At 44.7% G+C, this 27,733-nt stretch overlaps 1 protein-coding gene across 1 annotated transcript; it reads right to left on the bottom strand.

The window, feature by feature from the left end:
- Positions 1 to 1,173: 1,173 nt before the first annotated feature.
- On the bottom strand, positions 1,174 to 11,759 carry ywhag1 (3-monooxygenase/tryptophan 5-monooxygenase activation protein, gamma polypeptide 1). Its single transcript, XM_063485958.1, has 2 exons — positions 11,496 to 11,759; positions 1,174 to 1,959 (listed from the first exon to the last, which is right to left on the bottom strand). The coding sequence occupies exons 1-2, from the start codon at positions 11,580 to 11,582 to the stop codon at positions 1,303 to 1,305; spliced, it is 744 nt and encodes a 247-aa protein (XP_063342028.1). The 5' UTR covers positions 11,583 to 11,759; the 3' UTR covers positions 1,174 to 1,302.
- Positions 11,760 to 27,733: the final 15,974 nt, after the last annotated feature.

Raw genomic sequence — 27,733 nt, 5'->3', positions numbered from 1 at the left:
AAGTTAATAAATTGAAGCTACTGTATAAATACATCACTAGCATGCACAAGATTGTGTTATGGAGACTATTGGAGCAGTTATCATCTTACACTGAAGAAACAGTATAATAGGCAAGTGCATTTTCTCGACCAAGAAGAAACTGAAGACAAAGTAAATCCACAAACCTCATGTCTGCTTTTACAGCTTCCACTTTAACAGTGCATGTGCTCTCTGTCCACAGATCATGCTCGGTTCACTAATCGGGTCTGTGGTTCCAGGTGACGTTTCAGATCAGACCCTGCCAATTGTGTCGAAGACAGCATTACCTAAAGGTGAAAATTGATGGTATTTTTCACTATCTCGATCAAATAGTTTCCTGACAAACAAAAGGAGCCGATAGAAGTAGTAACGACAATACTGACAATAAGAATTGGGTGTCCAAAAACAGTTAATTTATTTAATAAAGCACATCAGCACATGAGAGGGACAAGCTGCACTAAGTTTACTTTATGAATCTGTAGTTTTAGTTACAGTATGACCGTGTGACTGAGCAGGACACATACCTGACACAAGCAAACAGAAATTTTTTTTGTTGTTGTTTGTTATCAATAACAGAGACAACCTGCTTTTCACTCAACGACCATGGGCCTGCGCAGTGCAACTAAAGATGTTAGTACGTTTTTACGCGATGAAGTTCGACACCCCCAAAAAAGCTCGTCTTCATCTCCCAACCCACCTGCTTGCTCTCTCTCTTTCTCTCCCTCCCCTTCTTTCACCAAGAAAGTTTGTGACATTCAAGGTTACTTCATTTTTCCCGCTGCTCAAGCATCGAAACTGAATTTTCTGTATGCTCCTCCCTCGCCGAATATAGCAAGACAGCTCAGCTTCATTTGCACAATGAGACCAGTCTCTGCCAGTGTGAAGGTATCATTACCCAATGGTCACACTGTGATCAATGGCATACCTCTTGCATCTACAAGTGTTATTTTGGCAAATGCTGCAGAGGCTATCAAGGAGGGGGGTTCTGTCTTTTATTGTTTTTTTTTTCTTTAACTGTAGGTTATTTCTGAAACTAAAATTCCTTCATCTGCCTACTTTTTTTTCACTTTAAATCTGTGGAAAAATAAAGAACTGCAGCCGCGTCAGCAACCATCGGCTTCAATAGGCCGCCGAGGTTCCACCGCCCCCCCTCCCCAACCCACCCTCCCTCTTTTTTTTGTTTTACATTTCTAAGAACATTTTAACTATTATTATTATTATTTTTGTCATCATTTGTGAGCGCGTGTGTTTGTGTTGTTTTGGCAGAATGGGGTTCTGGACTCCTTAGTTGTTGCCCTCTCCTCCCTCGTCGTCCTGCTGGTCGCTCGTCCAGAGCGTCAAGTTGTCTCGTAGCAGCTGCATGATGAGAGTGGAGTCTTTGTAGGAGTCCTCGTTGAGGGTATCCAGCTCGGCAATGGCGTCATCGAAAGCGGTCTTGGCCAGGTGGCACGCCTGCTCTGGCGCGTTCTGGATCTCATAGTAGAAGACAGAGTAGTTAAGAGCCAGGCCCAGGCGGATGGGGTGGGTTGGCTGCATGTGCTCCTTGCTGATCTCGTGGGCCTCGCTGTAGGACTTCTCAGAGGACTCCACCACCGAGGCTCTCTTCTCCCCCGTTGCAACCTCAGCCAAGTAGCGGTAGTAGTCGCCCTTCATCTTCAGGTAGAACACTTTGCTCTCGTGCTGCGTCTCGTTGCAGTTCTTGATCAGGTAGTTGTCGAGGAGGTTGAGCACATCCTGGCAGACGGACTCCAGCTCCTTCTCGATCTTTTCCCGGTAGGCCCGCACCATCTCAATCTTCTTCTCATTGCCGTCAGCTGATGTCTTCTGCTCAATGCTGGAGATGACGCGCCAGGATGAACGCCTTGCCCCAACCACATTCTTATAGGCCACAGAGAGGAGGTTCCGCTCCTCGTTGGATAGTGCTTCATTCAGCTCTGTGACCTGGAAAAGCAAGAAGGAAAATGAGTTGATGGATTTTTTTCAAGTATATGAAGATGACTCAACAGCTAATATAATTTTAACAGTAAAAACTTGATTATTTGTTCACTTGTCAAACTAAAACAGTCACAAGATGCCCACCAACTACACCCCAATACTACAGCCGCTGCATTAGCAAATGAAGCCACGCCTCCAGCATGTGACATCACCCTGTGAGGTAACTGCTCATTGGCTATCAGCAGCTCTGAAAGCTGGTTTTGTTTGGTTTTGACAGGCCTGTGTCTGGCTGGAGGATTTAATCCTTTATATCCCACAGAGACTGTGCAGCTGAGGCATCTTTACAGACCTTTCCTAAATATAAAGCCTGTTGTTACTTTCTTTTTCAGCACAGAACAGTTTCGTGAGCATAACAAAGCAGCGGGGCAGTGACCAATCACAGTGAGCAGGCCTTCACAATGCCTTTACTGAACACCACACCGGTTACCATACAACTGATGGGACTTACATGCATACAAATAGGGAAACCTCAGACAGATTTTGTGCATTTTAACACTCATAGTTGTAGAGAAATTTCTTTGTACTATTAGTGTCTTTTCTGTACCAACTTTTAAGGCAGTACATGCAAACATAGGCATTATCTTCATTTGTTGTGAATAATTTCCAATATTTTATTAGAAATACAAGTGGTCAGCCTCATAATAAAAGACAAACTTCCCAGCTGTCAAAGTAATTTCATGGGATTCATCCTCTGGGGATTAGGATTGTCTGTGGAAGGCACACAAGAACAGAAAATATCTCGTCTACAGCCTGACTTGGTCGGTGTGTGAATGTAAGGTGACACACTGTTGCCACAGTGTTAAGAAATTAGTATGTGTCAACTGCATAGTAAAATGCGTTCTTCAGAGACTGCGTAAGTGTGTTTGTCAGAGTACACATGATGGGGTCTTGCTCAGCAGCACTGAAAGAGTGGAAAGCTTAACCCTTTGACCTTTGTGGTTCATCACAGTCACTATGAGCTAACACCTCTGTCATATGCACAACAGAACCTCCAAGCCTCGGTGAACTGTTTCCGCCTTTACGTTTACTCCCAATTTCACTGTAAATTCTCTACCTTGTTAATCCATGAAGTAGCCATAACTCTGGGTTGAATTTTAAAAGGGAGGGAAGGGAGGGTGAAGGAGCAATCTGTGATCCAATCTCCAGTTTCCATGGTGACCACAAAATCTGCTTCATTTATGAGCGCCTTTGTTTTTCATTTATAAATTATATCTCTGTTAGAGAAACTGGCCATGAGCTGCTCATGGTGAGGATGCTGCCATGGTTGATGATGTAGTGAAAGCTACAGCATGTTAGGGATGAGTAAAAACGGTTAAAACAAAACATTAAGTAATTGTTTCATAAAGGGTCAGAGGACAGCGACTGGTTTACTGAACACATTAACGCTGACCAAAGGATTCTGGACAGCCCCATAAACCTTCCTTTCTCCCATTAGATCAGATAAAACAGTTACAAACAAACAAAACAATGTGCAGAGCACTTTAAATATCAATTTCAGTCAGCAGGGCAGATAAATATATAAAAAAGTCTGAACTGAAGTGACGTAACTCAGCCTTGCTCAGAATAACAATAACTTTGCGTTCCATTGGCATTTCATGCTATTTTAATAATCTCTCATCCTGTTTAATTGTGCCATCATAGCATCAAGCTTTACGTTTTTATGGCAAAGCTAAACATCAGTATGCAATCGTTCCACTAGCAGAGCTTTACAGGTGTAATCTTGTTCACTAAGGAGTGTTTCTACACAGGACAAACATTACAATTGTCATAAATGAGACCTCTGTACTGTGAAAGAATGAAGACAGGGAAACAATAAAAGGACAGAGAGTACATAATGATCCCACTTATAAGAACAGGAGAAAGCTTTCCCAGCCTTCTGCCCATCAGTCCTTCCTTAACACACCCTCAACACTCTTCCTCATCCCATTAATTTACAATTAGCATATACAAGTATCTGACCAACAGTGAATGCAACCAGCAAGAGTGGGTCAGTGCTGGAGCAGCAGAGAAGTCAGAAAAATAAGGCCTACCCAATCCATCTGTACAAACATGGCTGCCTTTGTTTCAGGAGGCTGCACAGTGATCAGAAAGCCCTGACGGAAGCTGGGGTGTGGGGATGACAATGGAGCTCTGTCTACCCATAAAGCTCATCAATCGCGCCTGCTCTCCCGTGACTCGTCCTTACACAAGGCAGTCAAAGTCCCAAACAACTGTGTGTTAATGCAAACAAAGGCCAGGCAGAACAATCGATAACTTCCTCTTTGACAGCTCTCCGTGTGGCTGTTAATATCACAGAGAGAGCTGTGGGGCCGTGAGGGTGTTGGGCCCAAGTAGAATCTGGGTTCGAACTTGAAGCTCGAACCTTCCATTTCCATTTTAATGGCTTGCAATCTAAGGTTTCCCACAGATTTCCATTTTCCCTGTTACCCCATGCCTTACTTCTGTGTTTTCCTTTGCTCATTTGGTCTCCCTCATAACTCCCCTAACCTGATGTGACAACCCCCCCCTTCTGACCCTCTTTCAAGCAGGCAAACACAAAGGCGCCATGGACCACCTGACGGCATTGGCAGAGTGAATAGGGTTAGCCAATTTAGCCACAAAGAGCCTGGTGCTAAGAAGTGGTGGTGGTGGGAGTGTCAAGTAGCTCTTTGTTACTATGTTACTTGCATATGATATTTTTTTTCCATAATTATGGCTAATGTTTGTATCCAGCTATATCACACAAAAAGAATCGATCATGCAAAAGGAATAAGAAAGATGGGAATAAGAAATATGTAGGCTAGGGACTAGGATGGAGGGATGCCAAACACTAATTAATGTAATTTAGGGTTTCTTTGTTATAATCACAGAACGGGCAACACACAGCATAACCAAAAGTGAAGGAAAACATTGGCTTAATTGGGTACTAGCACACATACACGTGCCCATTATTACAGAGTAATTGCTTATTAAATAAATATAATAATAAAATGTATCTACGGGATGAAACTGCCAGTTGTCTCAGGTGTTCAAAGGTGACATTCGAGCTACAAAAGACGCATGATCGTGGTGTGGAATTACTAGAGAATAATATTCCTCTTTGACAGAATTATTGGTGCTAATAGGGCTGGCCTGTCGTCTTTCCAAAGTCTTCATCCCTTTCGGGGCCATTAAATCCCCAACAAATAACCCGTATCAGGTTGTTGAAGCAGTAAAGACACAACTTCAGTAATTCTTCTAAAAATATGACATTTGCCATCACTATGATGATGATCATAATTTGTAACCTAGACAGGTTACACATCTAGATTCCATAAATTCAGAACACACAAACACACACAGGCAGAACTCTTTCCTGGTCAGTTTTATAAATATAGGCCTGGTAACTGTGTTGCTGACTGACACTGACTCTGTCGCCATACAAGATTCATTCTACAGTTTAACAGCAAAAACACGCCGACATGATGACTATAAACACCTTCAGGTGAACAGGAACTTTGAAGGAAAACACACAGTGCTGCCCTCGTGGTGGCATGTCTCTTTAAGCACTGGGTGATGAAATGTGATCCTAGAAGTCTGGTTTGTGTAACTGGTTAATGTGTATGGAGGCTTATCGGACCAAAAGGAGGCAATTTTACAACTCTGGAAAGCTCTTGGAGCAATAATGGGTCTTAGAAGAAAAAAATAATAATTATACTACAGGTCTGGGGTAGGCGTGTCAGCGAGAGGCCTTACGATGCTCTAGCATTTTATGTCCCTGCTCTCCATTTGTCACACGTCTGTGGGGAAAAGTCGACATCAAGATAATAAGAAGCTGTTGAACTGCACACATTGGTGCTAATGTGAGAACAGCTCTGAGATGCTGTAAAATAAGCCTGATTATAGTGTATGTAGGTGGGTCCAGTGGGCGTTTTGCATAGTGCCTTTGTGACTCAACAGTGAGTCAAAACTCATTTCAGGCCATCCGTGAGTGTCCCGAGATGACTGTGGGTACGTTCATGATTGGACTTAGGTTTCGGAGTACGTTCTTACCCTCGAAAGAAAAAGAATAAGAACATGACACTTTCTATGCCAAAGACCTGAAGCAAAAACTACAAAATGAGGATAAACAGGAAATGGTGAGTTACAAACATTTTGTGGGCTTATAAACCCAGGATGGATGGATGTAGTGACATACAGCATACACCAGTGGTGCCATGTTACCTCTCTCTACTTAGATTCAATGTAAAAAATTAAGCAGTGATTAAAAGCAACCACTAAGGGTTTTGGAGAAGAATTTAAAGTGTCACTAGAAGGCAGCATCCAGAACATAATTCACTTTTTGTCTCGAAGGGACTGGCCTTTTAAAACGTCCAGGGGGACAGATACCTCTGTGTATTTAAGGGAAAACACCTTCTATGAAGATGGAAGTTGTAATATCATGGTTTGTTACCACTGTTTTGACAAGTCAGACTCTTTGTAATAAGTACCCAAGTACATAATAATGATAATTATGTTACTGCAAATACTGACTGTAATTAAGAGGCAAAACTAGGCGGAAAAAAACTTAAAAATATATATATACTTTTGACCTCTGTAAGTAGATCAGACTTTGGGAATATAATTTTTGACAGCTGTGATGGAGCCACAGATCGAGGCCTGAAGGTATACCAGAAAAGCAGCGCTCTCCATCAGTTTCCCTGCCAAGCCCCTTGGTCCAAATCTGTTCTTTCCATTTCTTTAACAGTCCATCAGGGCTGCTGCAACAACATAACTGTTGCTACCATTAGTAACTTACTGCTGGTCATTTAACAGAAAATGGGGAAAAAGGAAATGCAGTCAGAAAAAGCAGTTAAATAATAAAAAAAATGCTACATAATTTTATAATTAAATAGCTACTCTATTATACATGACTCTGGTCTCTGCCTCACCTCACCCCAACCTGTCATGGCAGATGTCTGTCCCTCTCGGCTGGAGGTTTCTTCCTGTTAAAAGGGAGTTTTTCCTTCCCACAGTTGCCAAGGGCTTGTTCATAAGGGGTTGCCTAATTGTTAGGATTTTCTCTCTATTTTGTATAGTCTTTACCTTACAATTTTAAGTGCCTTGAGGTGAATGTTGTTGCGATTTGGTGGTATATAATTGAAATTAAATTGAAAGTCATTGCTATTGTTATTGTAAAGTTATAAATGATACTGAAATGCGGTAATAGTCACGTTAACCAATTAGTCTTTTTTTTTATATTTTGTTCTCTCTATTATCTCTGAAGAAATACAGGAGGAGGAACCGTCACTGCCTGTATGGACCAGGCTCCTTTCATTTACAGTATATTGGTAGTTCCGTAATAACAGCCTGTCAGTTTTACATACTGTGTATCACGCTGTATTTCTGCACTCATCCTAAAGTGAAAGTGCTCACCACCTGCAAAACAGAATGTATTTTTTCCCCCACACGATCTTTGGTTCTTCAGGATTACTTACAACTGCTGCAGGTACAGAAAATGCTGAATAGAAAACATCTGTAATTTAGCAGGCGATTGTTTCTGAGGGGAAAAAAATAATAAACCACAAGTCTTGACAGCTTTGCAGCCTAACCTCTTTGAAGAGCTCTGGCTTGCACCCGCTGTTATTAACCATGATTTGTTTATCGAACAGCAAAAGCTTTTATAGCCATTACATATTAAACTGAGGCGCAGTGTATGGAGCAGCTGCAGCACAATACTTTTGCTAATGCACTGAATGGGGAATAATGGGCTCAGTTTATTAAGTGTGATGGAAGCCTTGGCTCTCTGTGCCATGCACTTCCTAAGACAAAGAAGTAAGCTCTCCAACAGGGTGTGTTATGTTGGGGGGGAGTGGAGGGAGGAGGCTTATTCAAACTAATGGGGTCAAGTCAACACAATGTACAACTACCTATGGTGACTTGGTTAAATGCGTGTGTTAAAGTGCAGCAGCTCTAGCTGCCTGCCTTCTCAGGATTATGAAACACATACTGCATAAACATATATATATTCATACACAGTAAACCGGCCTCTTAGCCGCTGTTGCTATTTAACTCAAACAAAAGATGGCAAGGTCTTTCGGATCAACATTGCAAATCTGCAAATAAAATGAAGAAAAAAAAAAGCCAAATACGTCCATAAACTTGAGCAACCATGACGCCTGAGCTGATTGAAGCTACAAAACTTTTGGGCCAAACAGGATGGTCACCGCCCACATTTAGTGAACATGACAGAAGCTGGCTCTCTGAATTAAAAAGAACAGAAAGCAGAAGAAACAGAGCAAGGGAGAGAGCGATTGACGCCCCTTTCAGACATGGCCCCTGTTTTCATTAATCTCAAGGAGTCTGAATCTCTTTCATGTCCGTCTGATCGCCGCGGACGCTTTCCTATTTAAAAGTTATGACGACAATCAAACCGATTAACATTTACTGATCACTTAGAAAGCAACACAGGGCTTCGTGCAGCCACATTAATAGATGTGCATGTCTTATGAGTACAGTTGCTTCCATTAACATGAACTACGGCCATTTTTATACACGGTTCCTCCATTTTTGCAGGTTTTCAAATTAATTGTGCAGATTACTTAAAATGAGCTATTTTTAATACTTTAATAATCTTTTGTAGTCAGTGAATGCTTTAAGACAGAAACTACAGATTTTCCTCCCCTGAGATGCTCTACCACTGAAAAACAATCTGCTGCCCCTATCACCATCATTGATCAACACCAGCGACTGGCTTTGTGCCCATGCCATAAAATTACCTCCACCATGCTGATGTGGTATGCTCCGGACTGACAGTGGTCAACTTAGAAATTTTAATATGCCATGTCTGTTGATTGAAGCTGTATTGGACTGACTAATTACAGAATTCTCGCTCCGCAAAAACATACAGACTTGAGTGGAAGTGTGAATTAACATCAGCTTAAGTGATCAAAGAGATGAATATTTCCCGTGTATGAAAACAGGTTAAGAAAATTACCTCAAATGTAGCATTAGTTGTGTAATCTCTATTAAGTAATCTATTAATCAATTAATAATTAATATTTCTGATTAGCCACCACTGGCTAAATGTCAGTAATGTTATTGGTGTTATGATGTAATAGTTTTATCAGCTCTGCATATTGTTCTTTGTGTGAGTCACTGTGTGGCACAGTGACAAACTTCTGTACTTCAGTGGAACAGGGGTTTTGTCACTATTACAAAGCACAGGCGCCCATTGCAGAGTAACACCGGGTACTGTGTCGTGTGTTTGTAGCATATGGTTATCGATGAGTACTTCAACATGACTCAAGAACTGTAATTTGTGTTGTTTTAAAGATTTTTTTTGTCTCGGCTATGTGAATCTGACGGGCCGCATCCAAATGGTGTGGTAGTTCTGGATCAGGGTAGCACTTATGTTAAAAAATTTAAGAAAATAGTTTCAGAGACAACATCTAGCTCCATCATTTTTGGTAGGAGGATTTCTGAGATCCTAAAATATGTCAAATTGCTAACACAGATTTATTGTATTATCTGTGATTATCATATTTTTGTCAAATTAGGGAGACCTCATAGTTACTTTTTGTGGAGATGTTTTAGTTGGACGTAAGTCACACTACAACTCTGTGCTCCAGCGTTCAATTAATGAAATAAACTTCTCTGGATATGGTTAATTTCTTAAAAATCAACAGTTAGATTTATTGAAGTAATAACTTATTCATGTTGTAGAAAGCAGAACTGAAGCTGGGATATGCTGTTCTGTAATCCAATTTGAAGACAGTGGTGAAAACTCCCAACAGCAGCCCATAAACCATACCATTCATTCTGGTAGGGCCCAGCTCCTTAGCTTAAAGCCTGACAAATCCTCCCGGGGACGCACGTCACGTCGTGCTCCATCCTTCTGGTTATTTGGTTCCGTTGCCACCGGGGTGGTTGCCATGCCTGCAGTGGCAAGGGATTCCCCTCAAACGATGGGCGAGGCAGCAGACACACCCCACTGCCCAGTGCTGCAGAGAGACAGGCTGGGTGAGGGGCAGCTTATTCTCTCACTCTCTGACTCGGCACAAATGGGAAGGGGTGGAGCCCCCCTCTCTGGCACTGCCACTACAGGCCGGTCCTGGAGAGCAGCATGCAGCATGGCCTTTAAAATACTCTGACAGCTTACTAGTTGAGTCTTGGAGATGACGACCATGAATAGAAAGCAGCTCTGTTAACTGAAAACGGCCATAACAGATATGACTATGATCATGTAGAAATATGACATGAGAAAACTCTTTATCTCTTACCTTAAGAGCAAAAAAAGACACTAGCCATAATCTCCATGAGGATATTATGGCCATTATTTTAAATAAAGGAGCTCAGGTCAACCCAGCATTCACTGACTTCTATTTCTCTGTGAGATGCACTGCCAGTGAAATGGTGCACTACGGTTGGACCTGTGCTGCATCCTGGCAGATGCTGCGGCACGCCTCTGTGTGGGGAACCTGCTGTAAGAGGTCGAGGACGCAGGGATGCGGTTGCTACAGAAACATCGATTGAACACTGGCGCTTCCATCACGCTCACGCGAGTGTGCATTTGCTGCAATATGACATCTACCGAATGGATGATTCTGGAAAGCAGTCCGTCCACCGACACCCACGTCTGAAAGGTGGATACACTTCTGTGCGCCCCTTCTGCGCAAATCGATTTGCGAGCAACCTTCAGCCAACATTGCCCCCTTCTCACTGCGCCAAATGTGCAGAAGAGACGGTGCCCGAGAAGGAGGGGGTAGGGTATTTCACACTAAGTCGAGGGCTCTTTATTTGGTTTAAACCGGAACACGAGCAGCCTGCGATGTCACTCTCATCATCATTGGTACCAACCCAGCTCGTCCTCTGGTCCCAGACGATATGCGCATCTGTCGATCGGGATCCCTTTGACTGTGAAGCCATGATTGATTCAGACAGATGATGACTCAGTGGCTTCTTATCGCCATTCTGCGACTCATTTCTCTCTCGGTTCTTGTTACAACCGGGCAGCCCGGCCGGTTACGAATGAGCCTGGCAAAAGGCACCGCCCCAAGATCAGACAGTCCGCATTTCAGACGACCACAATCCACTACAGCACCCATCCGATACCCCCTCCCCCCGATTTACTGTAAATCACTGATTTTCACTGAGCTTCGATGTATGTGATCGATTTCACTGATATATCTGCTGTGTGAACGGTGAACACAGGCTTCCAGGGCCTTACGGTACTCTTCAAAATGATGTAGCCCAAATCTTTTTACAGCCTGTCCCTATCATACTCACGGACGTGCATTCCTCACAAATGCGATCTTTTATCAAGAGTTTCATACACCAATTGTCCTCGGCTTGTCCACTTAAGCCCAAATGTGCTGTGACACACAGGCACAGTCCCCTGCCCCACCGTTAGGTCTGTACAGCATTGAAACATTTATCTCTCTCACACACACACATACGCACACACAGAAAGAGCTTGTTGAGGTTACTTATGACAGAAAATGACAAAGAGAAAAGAAAGGTCATCACAGAGGAAGCCTACTTACCGATTTCATGCAAGCTGCCATATCATCATACCTCTCTGCCTGCTCGGCCAGCCTGGCTTTCTGCACCAGTTGCTCGCGGTCTACCATTTTAGAAAGAGGTCGTGCGTGTGAGTGTTTCTAAACCTGCGTGTGCGTGTGTGTGTTTTTCGGAGCTAAAATCGTAATGTGAATGTTTTCAGTGCAGAATAACAGCGCGGGGTCCTGTCGCTGCAGCTGCTGCCTGCTGTCTGTGTGCCTGCCGACGGGACACCCCTCCCCCTCCGAGCGCTTTTCCTCGATTGTGTCACCACCCAAAAAGGCGTGTCCTCGCAGAGTGATGTAACGACCCTGGCAGCCTGGAGAAACTGACAGTGCAGCCCGTTGCCCTACACTTGGGCTAGTCAGACTGCAAATGTGAAAAGAAGGTGATCTTTTTCTTTTTTTTTATTACGCAGAGTGCATCGTTGTTATGGAGCTTTCATCCCAAAAGTAGAGCTTGATTGTCAGGTAGGAGAAAGTGCAAACTACCAGTAGAACACAAAAGCAGCTATAACAAGGGCCTAATTGATCTAATTTCCCTATCTAATAGAGATGCTTTGTTTCATTATCTAAAAAGACTGATTGAAGACTCTGTGATAAGAACATGGTACACAAAAACGGGTTAAAAGAGTGCCAGGGTCCTCCTTCTACCTTGTCACTTCTTAAGTAACCTAACCTGCAGTCAAATAAGAATGTAGAGTGTGACACAGCGCAATATTTCTTCATTATATATTGTTATACTCCTATATACTTTTACTCTTTAAGTGTGCGAGTCTGTCTGTGTGTGTGGGGGGGGGGAGATGTGTGTATTCATGATGGTTTATGGTAATGAGAGTGTGGGGAGTGAGTGGGAGGGTGGGGTGGGCTGCTTTTAACCATGTAAAGCACTTTGTGCTACATTTTTTGTATGAAAAGTGCTTTATAAATAAAGATTGATTGATATACAGCTAATGTTCTCCATACACGTGTACAGGGTAACAGGGTTACCGGCTGTATAACGTCAATATCTATAAAGTGTCTGTGAAGGTTCTCAGTCATCCAGGTCATTGTAGTCAAAAGAGTTTGCAAAGAAAAGCGTCTGGACTTCTTTAAGTTGCTTGAAGACGTTTCACCTCTCATCCGAGAAGCTTCTTCAGTTCTAAGGTCAAATGGCCGAGAGTCCCAGATTTAAACCCAGTGGGAGTATCCCCCCAAAGAGGGACAAAGGACCCCCTGGTGATCCTCTAATCACATGAGCCAAGGTGTGAAAGCGGGTGTGGGACCTAATCAGCCAAGGTTTCGGGTGAGCTCATTGTGAAACCTGGCCCCACCTTGTCATGTGAATTCCTGAGGTCAGATGGCCCAGGATGTGAGTGGGCATTAAGGCGTCTGGGGAGGGAACTCAAAACTGGATTATAGATGGCAGACAGTTGGTGTCGTAAACCACCACCTCTGTTCAAAGATGGTCGCTCATAGTGGACATAGATGGCCTCTTTCACTCCTCTTTCAAACCATCTGTCCTCTCTGTCCAAAATGTGAACATTGGCATCCTCGAAAGAGTGACCTTTATCCTTAAGATGCAGATGAACTGCTGAGTCTTGTCCTGTTGAGGTAGCTCTTCTATGTTGTGCCATGCGCTTGTGAAGTGGCTGTTTGGTCTCTCCAATGTAGAGGTCTGGGCATTCCCCGCTGCACTGTACAGCATACACCACGTTGTTAAGTCTGTGTTTTGGAGTTTTGTCTTTCGGGTGAACCAGTTTCTGTCTGAGTGTGTTGCTGGGTCTGAAGTACACTGGGATGTCGTGCTTGGAGAAAACTCTCCTGAGTTTCTCTGATACACCGGCTACATAGGGGATGACAACGTTGTTGCGTCTGTCTTTCTTATCCTCCCTCGCTGGTGTCTGATCTTCTTTTCTGTGCCTCTTTGCTGACTTTATGAACGCCCAGTTAGGATAACCATATGTTTTGAGTGCTTCCTTTACGTGTGTGTGTTCCTTCTTTTTCCCTTCAGGCTTAGAGGGAACATGTTCTGCCCGGTGGTGTAGGGTCCTGATTACTCCAAGTTTGTGTTCCAGAGGGTGATGGGAGTCAAAGAGGAGGTACTGGTCCGTGTGTGTGGGCTTCCGGTAAACTTCGATGTTAAGGTTGCCATTCTCTTCAATGTGCACGGCGCAGTCCAGGAAAGGCAAACAGTTATCCTTTGGGTCTTCCCTGGTGAACTTGATGTTTTTATCCACAGCGTTAATGTGCGCAGTGAAGGATTCCACTTCTCGTGTCTTGATTTTGACCCAGGTGTCATCTACATATCTGTACCATTGGCTGGGTACTCTTCCTTTGAAAGAGCCAAGAGCCTTCCTTTCCACTTCCTCCATGTAAAGGTTGGCTACAATAGGTGACACGGGGGAGCCCATGGCACAGCCATGTTTTTGTCTGTAGAAGCCTTCGTTGTATTTGAAGTATGTTGTGGTAAGGCACAGGTCTAACAGTGTGCAGATCTGATCAGGTGTGAAGTTGGTCCTGTCTTCCAAGGAGCTGTCTTCTTGTAGTCGTTTTCTGACAGTCTCCACTGCTTCCGTGGTGGGTATGCAAGTGAAGAGAGAGACTACATCAAAGGACACCATGGTTTCATCTGGATCCAGGGTAAGTTTCTGGACCTTGTCGGTGAAGTCGGTGGAGTTCTTGATGTGGTGTGGGGTGTTCCCCACGAGAGGTGCAAGGATGGTAGCAAGGTGTTTCGCAATGTTATAAGTGGCTGAGTTTATGCTACTGACTATGGGTCTGAGTGGAACCCCTTCCTTGTGGATTTTAGGAAGTCCATAAATGCAGGGTGTGGCATCCCCTGGATAAAGGCGGTGATATGTAATGCGGTCAAAGATTTTGTCCGTTTACGACACCAACTGTCTGCCATCTATAATCCAGTTTTGAGTTCCCTCCCCAGACGCCTTAATGCCCACTCACATCCTGGGCCATCTGACCTCAGGAATTCACATGACAAGGTGGGGCCAGGTTTCACAATGAACTAACCCGAAACCTTGGCTGATTAGGTCCCGCACCCGCTTTCACACCTTGGCTCATGTGATTAGAGGATCACCAGGGGGTCCTTTGTCCCTCTTTGGGGGGATACTCCCACTGGGTTTAAATCTGGGACTCTCGGCCATTTGACCTTAGAACTGAAGAAGCTTCTCGGATGAGAGGTGAAACGTCTTCAAGCAACTTAAAGAAGTCCAGACGCTTTTCTTTGCAAACTCCTTTGACAATATCTATAAAGGTGATCCCAAAAAGTTGATTTTGTTCATCTGGATGTACCATTTCAGTGGGAGAAAACGTCCCCCATCCAAGTGACTTCCTCAGTCTCAGCTGACTGCAGGTTTCCCCAATCTTATGAGCATGCATCAAGATATAAAGGTGATCGTATTTTAGAGATTCAAGTCATACCAAGATTGAAAAATCAAAAGTCCGATTTACTGTCTTCAGGACTGACTGGCGAGTCATTTTCAGAAGTCGTCTATCTGATAAAGTAGACAAGGAAAAGACACAGAGAGCATTTTACATAGTACCTTTGACATGACAGCAGGGTTGTTGCTATCGTGTTGCAGGGAAGAAACAAAGAAGCATGAGTGAATACTTTCAAAAGGTTTTTTAAATTAGAACTTTTTTATTTTATGTACATGTTTTTTCACAACTAAATTAATCTAATATGGTTTATTAACATACAGTTATGATCTGTTGTGACTACCTTATTTACCATGGATATGCCATTTCCTACATACAGTATCTGGTGATTCTGGTAATTGTAAGTCTGAAGTAGGCTCATGTGGTTGGATCTGCTGAGTCATTTTATCATGACTCACCATTGGTGCCCTTTCATACAGGCCGCCTTACTGTACAGATTTCTGTCATTTACATATGTGTCAGAATGTCAGCTAAAACACTATATTTCCTGATATTTTTGAAAAAGCTGGGTTAAGATGGTTGTTGGTGCCAGACAGGCTAGTTTGGATATTTCAGAAACTGCTGATCTATTGGGATTTGCTTGCGCAACCATTTCTAGAAAAAAATGGCTTTAAAAAATGAACAGCAGTTCTCTGCCTTGATTTTGCTAGAGGTCAGAGGCCACACTGCTTCAGGCTTATAGGAAGGCAACAATAACTCAGATAACCATTCATTATAACCATGGTATGCAGAAGAACATCGACGCACAAACACGTCAATCTTTGAAGCAGATGAGCTACAACAGTAAAAGACCACACGTGGTGGGCCTTTGGTCAGGAAAGAACAGCAAGCGGCTCACCAAAATTGCGTTGCCTGGTCTGATGAGTCTCCATTTCTGATGTGATATGCCGATGGTAGGGGTAGAATTTAGCATAAATAATATGAAAGCTTGGATTTATCCTGCCTTGTATTCATGGTTCAGACTACAGGTGCTGTAATTGTGTGATATTTTCTTTGTACATTTTTGGCCTTTGTACCTTTAGGTATTGTCAGTGACTATGCCAATCCCTTTATGACCATACTCATAAAGGATGGCTGCTTCCAGCATGTTGATGCACCATCTCAAAAAACTCAAATCATATGAAACTGGTTTCTGGAACATGAAAACCAGAAACCCGAGAAAGAAGAAGAGCAAGAAGAGGAACAAACATGGAAGGACAGGCCTCTGAACGGCATGTACCATCAGCAAAAATAAGAATTGGCTGATATTACAAAGTCCTACCAGTTGCTGGACAAAGCTGGAATGAAAGACAGCACTGAAGCACTAATCATGGCAGCACAGGAACAAGCTCTAAGCACAACATCCATAGAGGCTGGGGTATACAATAAGATCCCAGGTGCAGGCTGTGTAAAGATGCCCCTGAAACAATCTAGCATATAATAGCAGGGTGCAAGATCCTGGCAGGAAGGGCATGCATGGAATGCCATAACCAAATGGCTGACATAGTATACAGGAACATCTGTGCTGAGTATGGCCTGGAAGTCTCGAGGTCAAAATGGAATATGCCTCCTAGGGTGATTGACAATGACCAAGCTAAGATCCAGTGGGACTTTGAGATACAGACGTACAAACTGGGGATGGCTTATCAACTGGACATAGGAGTGATGGACAAGTAGAAGAAGATCAACTTCCGTTTTCCGGCAATGGAGTAAGGTATGTCGGCCACTAGCACCTGCCTAACTTTTTTAAAATTTTACTTTCTGAGCCCCACCACTTTGCTGTTAGACACAAACTTTTTCGGGTCATTTATGAGTGTCACATTGGAAGGATGTCCAAGGGAAGGAGACAAACCGAGAAAAACCTTACTGCCGAGAGTTGTGCTAACGCTGGCACAGCAGAGGATGCTAGTGCAGCCCTGAACCCGGCTTGTTGCCCTGCTCGAACAGCACAGAACAGCCATAACCGCAGATTTTAAGGCTACATCGGATGTAATTAACGATAAGCTGGACAAGATTCAAGCGGAAGTTGCAAATCAAGAACGTATAAATCAAGTACGTATTGGTGAGCTTGAAAAAAACGTGGTGGATGTTGTTCAGCAAAGCTAAGTATGACTCACTACAGGAGGAAAACAAACTTTTCAAAACTAAACTTTCACCTGGAGAGTAGAAGCAGAAGGCAGAACATCCGTCTGGTGGGTTTGCTGGAATCGGTGGAGCCAGGTCCACGGCCAACTGAGTTCTTTTCCCAGCTGCTGGTGGAGGTCTTCGGCACACAAACTTTGCCATCCCCTCCGGAGCTTGACAGAGCCCACCATAGCCTTATGCCCAAACTGGGCCCTGATGGGAGGCCGCGCTCGGTCATTATCCGCTTCCACCGCTTCCAGATTAAGGAGCTGCTGATGAGGGAAGCATGGAGACGCTGAGGGACGTTGGAGTACTGTGGACATAAACTCCAGTTCTATGAGGATTACAACGCAGACGTCCAGAAGCAGCGAGCCCAGTATAAGGATGTTATGGCCAAGTTAAACCGGAGAGGCCTCCGACCTTCCCTCCTCTTCCCCGCCAGGCTCCGCATTACTCTTCCAGATGGGAAAATCCGGCGATTGGAGTCAGTTGAGGAGGCCTCTCGCTTCATTCAAATCATGGAAGAAAACCAAAGCTCTCCATCCTGAGGTGGACACTGTAGCCGGTTAGAGCACTCACCCTAATTTACAACTATAACGGGTCGGACTAGCCTAAGTGGCGTCCTCGTTCTGACTGACACTATACAGCCGTGCTGTTGGCATAGCAGTGTGTTCTTTGCTGTTCATTTTAAGGTAAAACTGGTTCGTTGTTTGGCTGATTTGTTCTTGTTCTTTTTTCTTTCTCTTCTTCGTGTCCTGAAAACTGGGACCATGGCTTGAGTTTAGGGGCTAATGTTCAATGGTGCAGGTATGATGCTACTGGTACGGGGAGTTCTTGACTAGTATGGGAAGAAAGCAGGGGCTTACACAGTTGCTTTTTAATGCAACCTGCTGGGGTGATATTGGTGGGTGGTATTGTTTTAGTTTTTTTTTACACAGTGATATGTTATTGTATTTCATTTTATTTCTGGGGTGGGGTTGGTTGTCATGTTTTTTGTTGTTGTTGTTGCAAGAGACTTGCAAGAGAGTTTTTTTGCAAGAGACTCACTTGCAGGATTCGGATCACTCACGCTTGGCGAAATGTTGGTCAGGACAGATGTTTCACTCTAATTTTAAAGCGAAGGCCAGGGGTACAGCTATTCTTATCAATCGGAACATCCCATTTGTTCCATCCACTGTTGTGTCAGACAAAAATGAACGGTTTATAATAGTGTCTGGCAAACTCTGCGACAGGTCTGTGACGTTGGCCAATCTTTATGCACCCAATTTTGATGATATGCAATTTTTTCAACGCCTGTTTTCACACCTCCCGGGCTTAAATACTCACTCTTTAATTCTGGGGGGCGATTTTAATCTATATTTGGATGCGGTTTTAGATCATTCATCCCCCAAACCTGCTACTCTTAACAAATCTGCAACTTATGTCAAGTCTTTTCTTGAAGATTATAGTCTCACGGATCCCTGGCAGTTTTTGTTCCCTACTGATAGAGATTATTCTTTCTTCTCACATGTACACCACACCTACACTAGAATAGATTATTTTTTTATTGACAATTTGCTAATTAATAGTATTTGATCCTGCAGCTATGAAAGTATTACTGTCTCTGATCATGCCCCCCTTGTGCTCAAAATAGCTTTTCAGGGCTGCGACTCTGTGACTCTTCTAAAGTTAAAATTTTTCTTAACGAGAATAGAACACCTGGTATGCCAAACAGGATGGTGTGGGAGGCTCTGAAGGCATTCCCGAGAGGAGAAATTATCTCAGTGGCAGCATTTAAAAGACAGTGTGCACAGCGGGAGCAGAGGCTTATTTCAGACCAGATTTTAAACATCGACAGGCAGTACGCTCAGTCACCATCACTGGCGCTATATAAAGAATGCTTAAGTTTACAAACCAAAGTCAATCTACTTTCCACTCGACAAGTGGAAGGATGTCTGATTAGGAACAAGAGCGATTTTTACGAACATGGTGGAAAGACCGGTAAGCTTTTGGCCACCCAACTGCGTGGTATTAGGGCTAAACAAATCATAACCAGAGTGAGGACGGACAATGGAGTGGTGACTAGGGATCAGAAGGCGATTAATTACATTTTTTCTTCGTTTTACTCTAAGACACATCAGAATACATACATCAGAATCTACTGTTAATGTAAAAGATTTGCATGGTTTCTTTGACTCCATTGATATGCCCTCGCTCCCTCCAGAGCTCAGACAGACTCTGGAAGCCCCTATCTCAAAGGCGTAAATTCAGGCGGCAATAGCATCTATGCAATCCGGGAAATCTCCAGGTCCTGATGGATTTTCTACAGACTTTTATAAAAAATTCTCGGACGATTTGGCTCCCTTCCTTTGCGAAGTTTTTACAGAATCGCTAGACTCTGGGGCACTTACTTCACCATGCTACCAGGCCTGTATCATATTGTTACTTAAGAAGGGCAAGGACCCGACTGACTGTGCTTCTTATAGGCCTATATCTCTGTTAAACACGGATGTTAAAATTCTGTCTAAGCTACTGGCGCACAGGCTGGAAAAAATTCTTCCTGCTATAATCTCTCCCGACCAAACTGGCTTCATTAAAAATCGGCACGCCTTCTTTAACATACGGCGACTTTTAAATATTATCTATGCCCCCAGCCATGTTGTGCCTGAATGCCTTATGGCTATGGACGCGGAAAAAGCATTTGATAGGGTGGAGTGGGAATATTTGTTTTTTACTTTAGAAAAGTTTGGAATGGGCCCCTTATTTTGCTCATGGATCAAACTTCTTTACGCAAGCCCCACGGCTTCAGTGGTAACTAACTGTCGCTACTCGGACCATTTTAGGCTCCACCGCGGAACGAGGCAGGGCTGCCCTTTAAGCCCTTTGCTTTTTGCCCTTGCAATTGAGCCATTAGCAATTGCAGTCCGTGGTAGTGGGGACATACAAGGCATATGGAGGGGAGGGATTGAGCATAGAGGTTCACTGTATGCCGATGACCTTCTTCTATTTCTTTCCAACCCGCTTACCTCCTTACCCGCTGTACTTAATATACTGAATGGTTTTAGTCAGCTCTCTGGATACAAAATTAATATGAATAAAAGTGAACTGTTTTTGATTAACGAGAGGGCTCGAGATCTGGATTTGGTAAATGTTCCCTTTAAAATAGTCACAGATCACTTTGATTACCTTGGGATATGTGTCACAAAGCAATTTAATTGTTTGTTTAAGAAGAATCTCCTCCCCCTGCTGGAACAGTGCAAGTGTCATCCAGGGGAGGACGGATGTTGTTTTGCTTTGTTGTGTTTTAATGTGTGTTTATTTACTTTTTACTTTTTATATTGCATGTTGTGGTTATATTTTGTGCAGTGTTTTATTTTTATTGCATGTTTTTGGTTACACCGTCAATCTGTCCTGGAGGGACTCCGCCCTTTTCCCATTTTACTGATTGGACACACCTGAGAGAAAAGGAGTGAGTGGTAATTTACAGCGAGTGCTGAGTAACACAGACAGGCTGGGAGAGCTTGGCGTGAAGCGAGCCAGGAGGATACACCGCCGACAGGCAAGGACGCAGAGCGAGGTGTCCGACTGCTGCAGCAACAGGAGGCCAGATTACGCGTCTGCAAGGACTACAGGCGGCGAGGCGGGCCGGTGCCGATAGGCGGTTACAAAGAAGCGGCGGGCAGAGTTAAGAGCTCTGCCCACCCGGGCGCACCGGGGCGGAGACGAAGGCGAGGACGCCGCCGGGCTTCCCTCCTGCACTGCTTCACTGGATTTTTAATTAGTGACTTTTATACCGTGGCGGACGCCACTGGACTTTTAACGTTGTGTTTTATTGATTTTTATTGTTGCCTCCTGGCCAGGGCTGTTTTAATTTGTTTTATATTTTTAACTGTTTAATTACAATAAATTGTATTTTAGCCTTACAGTTTTTTAATCGTGTGCTTTCCCTTGGCTGCCCCACTGCTCTGTCCGTTTTTAGGAGGGTTTCTCTCTTTTTAATAACATCTGTGCAAAAAATTCACCTTCCCTCCATTACATAATTGGCGTTGTCGACATAGGATACGGAGTTAAGAGCAGTTGGGTTAGTCAGGGGAATAGCAAAGATGATGATGCCTGTATATCCCGGAGCCCCGTGGCTGCCGAAATTTAAAGGGCCTGATCAGGATGTGCAATATCAGGATTGGAAGGAGCAGATGCGGGGGCTACTGGGATCGCAGGATTTGCCTGAAGTGAGGAAAGTTGCTATTGTGTTGGGAGCGCTAGCAGGTGAGGCTAAACGTCAGGTCAGTGTTCTTGAAACCAGTGAAAGAGACCAAGTACAAAAAATCTTTTCTTTTTTAGACTCTTTATATGGTGATCTTGTCCCCACCCCAGTTCTTAGATCACAGTTTTTTAGTTGCACTCAGAACCCAAGTGAAACCGTATCTTCATTTATTTTGCGGTTGAGAGAATTATACTGTAGGTTGCGAAAACATGATCCAGATAATGTCCCCTCTGAAGCAGCCCTGCGAGATCAATTGTTGCTAGGATTGCGGGAGGGCCCTGTAAGTCAGGCATTGAAGGTCTATGTGCGGCGTAACCCAAATCAAGATTTCGCTGCCATACGCCAGGAGGCACTGCTGTTAGATTCAGAACATGTACAGCCCCAGTCTGAAGTAACTTGCCTGTCTATAAACAAGTCGCATGCTCCTCTTAAGGTTGAACAACGAGAAGATTGGAAACAGGTGTTAAAGCAGGAGATACTGGAGGATGTCAAGTTACAAATGAAGGGACTGGCACAAGAGCTAGTAAAGGAAATTAGAGGCCTCACTCAGCCAGTTGTAGCTACTCCACCGCCTGCGCCTCAGTTTAGGAGAGGACCGCGATGACCAAATGTTAGCTGGGATGCCCAAGGTCGGCCCATTTGTCGGAGGTGTACACAAGCAGGACATATAGCTAGGTTTTGCCAGACCTCCATGTCTTCTCAGCCCAGTTTAAACTAGATGACCCTGCTGCTGAGGTCCGAGGGGCGGGGGCTTTTGGTTCACCTAAGGAATTAAGGGCCACAGAAACATTCATTGGGCAGTGTCCAACAGTGAAGATAGTGATCGAGGGGGTGGAGCTTCAAGGCTTGTTAGATACAGGGTCACAAGTGACTTTGATACAGGAGAGTTTGTTTAATGAGCATTTTTCCCAGGCTAAGCTTGAGAAAACTCCAACCGCCTTTAAGCTGCGAGCCGCCAATGGTCTGGAAATTCCCTATACCACCTATGCTGTCCTGGACATGGAAATAGAAGGTGTTAAGGTTCCTGGACGCGGAGTTGTGGTGGTAAAAGATGACCATTGCACGCACCCACTGATTGTTGGTATGAATGTTGTGACTGCCTGTTGGAATGTACTTAAGTGGCTGAAAAAGACTGCTCCTGTCCCACAGCAATTAGCGAATCAACAGGCCTGGAGGAGTGCCTTCGCAACCTGCAGACGGATAGAAGCAAGTACAGTGGAGGACGGAATGGTGGGGTATGTACGACTAGCTGGCCGATGCAAAATCAAAGTTCCCCCAAGGAGTGAAATAATGGTGTGGGGCCGAGCTCAGACGGGTCCGCAAGGAACGGATTATTGTGCCCTGGTGGAGGCACTGCCTGAAACCCCTGATGTGGGGGTGGCGAGAACCCTCGTCATGGTAAAGGCCGGGAGAGTGCCAGTGAGGATTTGTAACCCACACCCCTATCCTCTTTTTATAGGTCGCTACCAGAAACTGGGAAAGCTATTGTTATGGGTTCGAAATTGGTGGAGAGTACAAAACCAAGACAGTCCAGAAGGTCTGAGTCAAAGCAATCTTTATTGAAGTTCACGCGCGGGAAGACAGTCACTGCATACATCAGCAAGGGTCTTCGCCAAAATTATACTTCAAATTGCTTTTATATCATCAGAGTATTATGACGCCCCCTCTTGCGTTCACAATCACATAATTTGCATGTACAGAACATTTATGTATTTTAAGAATTAACTGCAGACACAGGAGTTCCCCTTTTGGCATCTTCTTCCAAAGAAGGCAATAAACTCAGGCCTCTGTGGTCTCCAGGGGCCGGTCCTCTCCACTCGTCACCTGTTGTCAAGACAGACGCTCCAGTGCAGCATGTTAACTGAGTGCCTTCAGGCCTCCACTCAAACCTGTTTCTAGATTATATGTAATATATATATGTGTTTTGTAAGCATGTGTGCACTCTTTCTTAAGCTCCCAATTTCCTTACCAATGTATCACCCAGACATAGCGCTGAATGAAGCTTGTGACCTTTATTTACCTGGGAAAGCTTCAACTCTTTAAGACCATAGAGCTGCAATGTGTGTAAAGATATAACAATATAAAATGTTTATGACTGCACCTGTGAGAGATTAATATGGTGTCAGTATGTTTAAATGTTTCAAGGCCATCTTAAAGCTATAAGCTGTGTGATTAATGCTATTGGCAAAGCTGTGAAATATATTGTAATAATGAAGCAATTTTCTTTTATTCTCACAATCCTCCTTTTGACCTCTTGCCACAAGAGGTCACCACACCGTGTGCTGTGTCACTCCTCGGCCCACTCAGTCGTTTCTACGTCCATTAATGGCATCATAGACACCGGGGTCACCGCCCCGGGGTCCACTGCCCTCGTAATTACCTTTTCCAACAATCCTCTGACACAAGGAATGAGACAGCATCCGCAGGTGACCAAAATCCCTAGAAAAGCAGATACAGATAACATGGCAGACATTACAAACCCTTTCCACTGCCCAAACACGGATGTCATCCAGCCCTCAAAGGGATTCTCAATTCCAGAATCTTCATGCATGGTTCTTGACAACGTTTTAAGACCTTCCAGAGCTCTGGTAACTGAGCCATCTGGGGCAGTGTTATTGGGAATGAAAGTACAACACAGGTCACCAAACATAGCACAGACCCCTCCCCTCTCGGCCAGAACCATGTCGAGAGCGAGTCTGTTTTGGACCCCCATTAATGAGGTCGGACCCAACTGCTCCGCCACTCCCTCAAAGGCATCCCTGGTCAGGTTTGAGAGTCTCAGCAGGTTATAATGGACATAGTTTATTCTATCCACGTTCTTGTTTGGGGTCACTGGAAAAAGAGCAGAAATAATTGGTAAGTTTTCAAAACCAGCTGCTACTTGATCTGCCAGTTTATACTCGTTAGGAACTCCCCTGGGCACTCCTATGGAGTCGATCCAGGTGGGTGAATTCATCCTAGGATCATATGCATGTGTCCCCTTACCCAATACATGTCGCTTACGTCTGGCTGCCAGTGTGCGTGTGTTACTCTGGGGAATTGCTGTCACTCTGTTGCCGATTAATATCAGTTGAGCACCCAACCTTACCATTGCACAGGTCCCGACACTTCCCATTGGAACACGGACCAAAAGAGTTCTCTCCCCACAATAATAGTACAACCCACTTCTTGCCCATGTACCTATTACTGTGCTCGAGTCATTCTTTGCATTGGTGGTTCTTCCTGTGAGCGTCGTAGCGCACCAGCTGGGATCGATATCTCCCAGCTTGTATTTCATTTTGTCTGTGGAAAACTTAAAGCAAGTATAGTTATCTTTTTTGGGTCTAAATGGTCCTACCTTTGTTCCTTTATCAATTGGCGGGAAGAGGCTGGCCAATATTGAACAATTGCCAGTACTCACCGCTTCTCTTGTAATTTGTAGCATGCAGTCATATCCCCATTTGTCCTCTGGATACAGTGGAGCAGGTTCTGTAAACAAGCGCGGCCTAGCTGAAGCACAAGCAACACAGTTAGATACATCTTGTTCTTTTGCATTTTGAGCCACCCAGTCCAGCCACAGGTTACTGTCACTGAAACCGGTGGCGCGTTCAATTAAGTCCTGAGGCTTCAGCCTGGTGTAATCCACAATCAGGACTCGCCGCTTTTGCTCCTCACGGGCAACAGTTAACGACCCGTTTCCCCAATCCCCTGTACTATTTATGACCGGAGGCTTAGGCTTTGGGTTTACTAGATTCACTCTAATCACACCTGTTGGGTCTGTCCCTGAAACATCTACCCCAATCACCAGGTAGAACACGCCTCCCGGACTATTAGACCTGGGCAGAGAGCTCCATGGTCCCAGAGAGAGGGTGATAGGGTTCTGTGAAGCAGAAAAGTCCCTCTGGATCGCTATCCCTTTCAATCCTTCAGGGACGTGTGGCTCCCACTTCACTCCAGTCCAGGCTACCACATTGCTCCACCCAGGAATGCACCAGTGCCCTGCGGTGTATGACGCTAGCACTGGGCGGATTCCCCGGCTGGAGTGAGGGTTCCCTCCCCGGGTACAAATATACGGGTGACTGCAGATCCACACGTCATAACCCCTCCAGCTGCTGTTTGCGCCTTTGCAGTTAATCACTCCACACAAATCAAAAGAGTATGAACTCGTGGACCCTTTAACGTAGTCCAATTCCATGCCATTATAAGCGCTGAGACACCCATCCCTTTTACCTGATACCTCTCGTTTGGGTCTCTGTAACGGCCACATTTCAGTGTTCTGTTTTTCAGTCTGTTTTTCAGTCATTGGAGGGCTGGGCTGACCTCCGTGCTCGGGTGGGCTGTTCCGGGCTATCTGCCAAAAATACACAAAAATACATATTAGCAAAAGTAGTACTATCTTATATAACAACCATGTGGTTGTGAGGAGTATTTTTACCAATTTTCTCTCCTCACGCTTCCTGCTACGTGCCTGTATGTCAAATGCGTGCATGTTGTCGTGTGAAACTTATACCTCTTTTATCAAAATATATTTATTTAAATGCTTTCCTTTTTTCTTTTTTTTTTTTTTAATGTGTTACCACTCCCTTGCGTTGGCGTGGGGATCTCCTCCTTTGCTGTTCTTCTTGCTTCGGCCTCCCAGGTAGACTACTGTTCGGCCCGTTGCACGGGGGAGAGGATTTATTCTGCCTCTGGCTGTCGTCAGCCCCCGTGTTCGGTGGAGCTAGGTCGCTGTCCACCAGGCTCTCGTCTGCTGCAGCACACTGCGTCCAGTGATACCAATTTTCACCTTTTCCTTTCAAACGGACCGCTGTGGCCGTCCGAGCCGTCACCTCGTAGGGTCCGGTCCAGCGAGGCTCTTTCCACTTCCTCTTTATGACTTTCAGCCACACTGCTTTTGCCTCTGGAACCTCTCCTTCTGCCGTGGGCCTCCCGGCGGTCACCTGTTTTGTAAAACTGGACACAAGAGCCTTTACCTCATTAAAATATTCAGCATGAGACTTGTTACTTCTCTTAGACTGTTCTGTCGCTGGAACCACCGTCCAAGGCGCCGGAAACTGCCGTCCTGTCAGCAGCTTGTAGGGCGTGAAACCTGTGGATTGGTTAACAGAACATCTTATGGTCATCAAAGCAATTGGCAGGGCTGCAACCCAATTCAACCCTGTCTGTGCACAGATTTTAGCCAATTTGTTCTTCAAATTTAGGTTCATTCTTTCTACTTTTCCTTGGGACTGAGGATGGTACACTGTCCCGAATTTATGCTGGACTCCCAGCATTCTCTCCACCTCGGCTAGATCCTTATTTCTAAAATGGGTCCCGTTATCTGATCTAATTCTCTTGGGAAACCCATGCCTTGGGATGTAGTGGTTAATCAGACATTTAATCACACTCTTTGCATCCTCTCTTTTAGTCGCCCATGCCTCTGGCCAGCCGGTCAGAGCATCCACACATACCAACAAGTACCTCAATCCTCCTGGTCCCCCATCCACCATGTCAGTGTAGTCAATCACAATTTCTTCTCCTGGTCTCTCTGGCATGAGGAACTTACCTGGTTCTGGCTTCACCGCTGGTTTTGGATTGTGTGCCCCACAGATCAGACACGTTCTGGCTTTTTCTTTTATCATGTCTCTCAGGTGAGGGTGCCACCAGTGACACAAGTTTCTCTCCATCTGTGTCACACCCACGTGACCAAGTCCATGTGCCTCACTCACCTTCTTTTCAGCCAGCTTGGCTGTTAGAGCCGGTCGCCCGTGGGGTCCTCTCCACAGACCTCCTTTTTTTCTGGCTCCTCGGGCCTGCCACACCTCCTTTTCTTCCTGGGTGACTTCTTCCTGCGCCCTTCTGGCTTCCTCCAACACATTAACGGTTGGCTCTTCTTCAGCAATAACCTCCACCATCTGTCTCCGTCCTTTGTAGCCTGCTGCTTCTTTGGCGGCTTCATCTGCTTTCTGGTTCCCTTTTGCTACCATTGTGTTTTCTTGAGAGTGTGCTTTACACTTTATGATACTTACCATGTCTGGGTCGTTCAGAGCGTCTTCCAGTTCCTCCATTTCCTTCTTGTGGCATATTGGGGCATTGGTTGCTGTTCTGAAACCTGCTCTCTTCCATTGAGCGAGTTCCACGTGAGCTGCCCCAAATGCATAAGCTGAATCAGTGTAGATGTTCACCTTCATGTTCTTGGCCAGTCTCAGGGCTCGAGTCAGGGCTATTACTTCAGCTCTCTGTGCTGACTGCTGACCCTCTATTCTTCCAGCTTCTTGTACCTCATACTGTCGTCCTCTTCTGGAAACCACCGCGTAGCCTGCTTTCAGTCCTTCTTCATCCCGGTGACAACAGCCGTCTGTGAACCAGTCCTCCGCACCTATGATGGGTTCTGCTTTCAAATCTTCTCTGACCTTCTCTTCAGCTTCAGCTTTTTTGGCACAGTCGTGTGGTTCCCCTGACCCCATCAAGTCTGCCATGTTTA

This window comes from Pelmatolapia mariae, linkage group LG10_11 (genome assembly GCF_036321145.2).
Source record: "Pelmatolapia mariae isolate MD_Pm_ZW linkage group LG10_11, Pm_UMD_F_2, whole genome shotgun sequence".
Taxonomy (NCBI): domain Eukaryota; kingdom Metazoa; phylum Chordata; class Actinopteri; order Cichliformes; family Cichlidae; genus Pelmatolapia; species Pelmatolapia mariae.
This window is presented reverse-complemented; position numbering and strand designations above follow the sequence as displayed.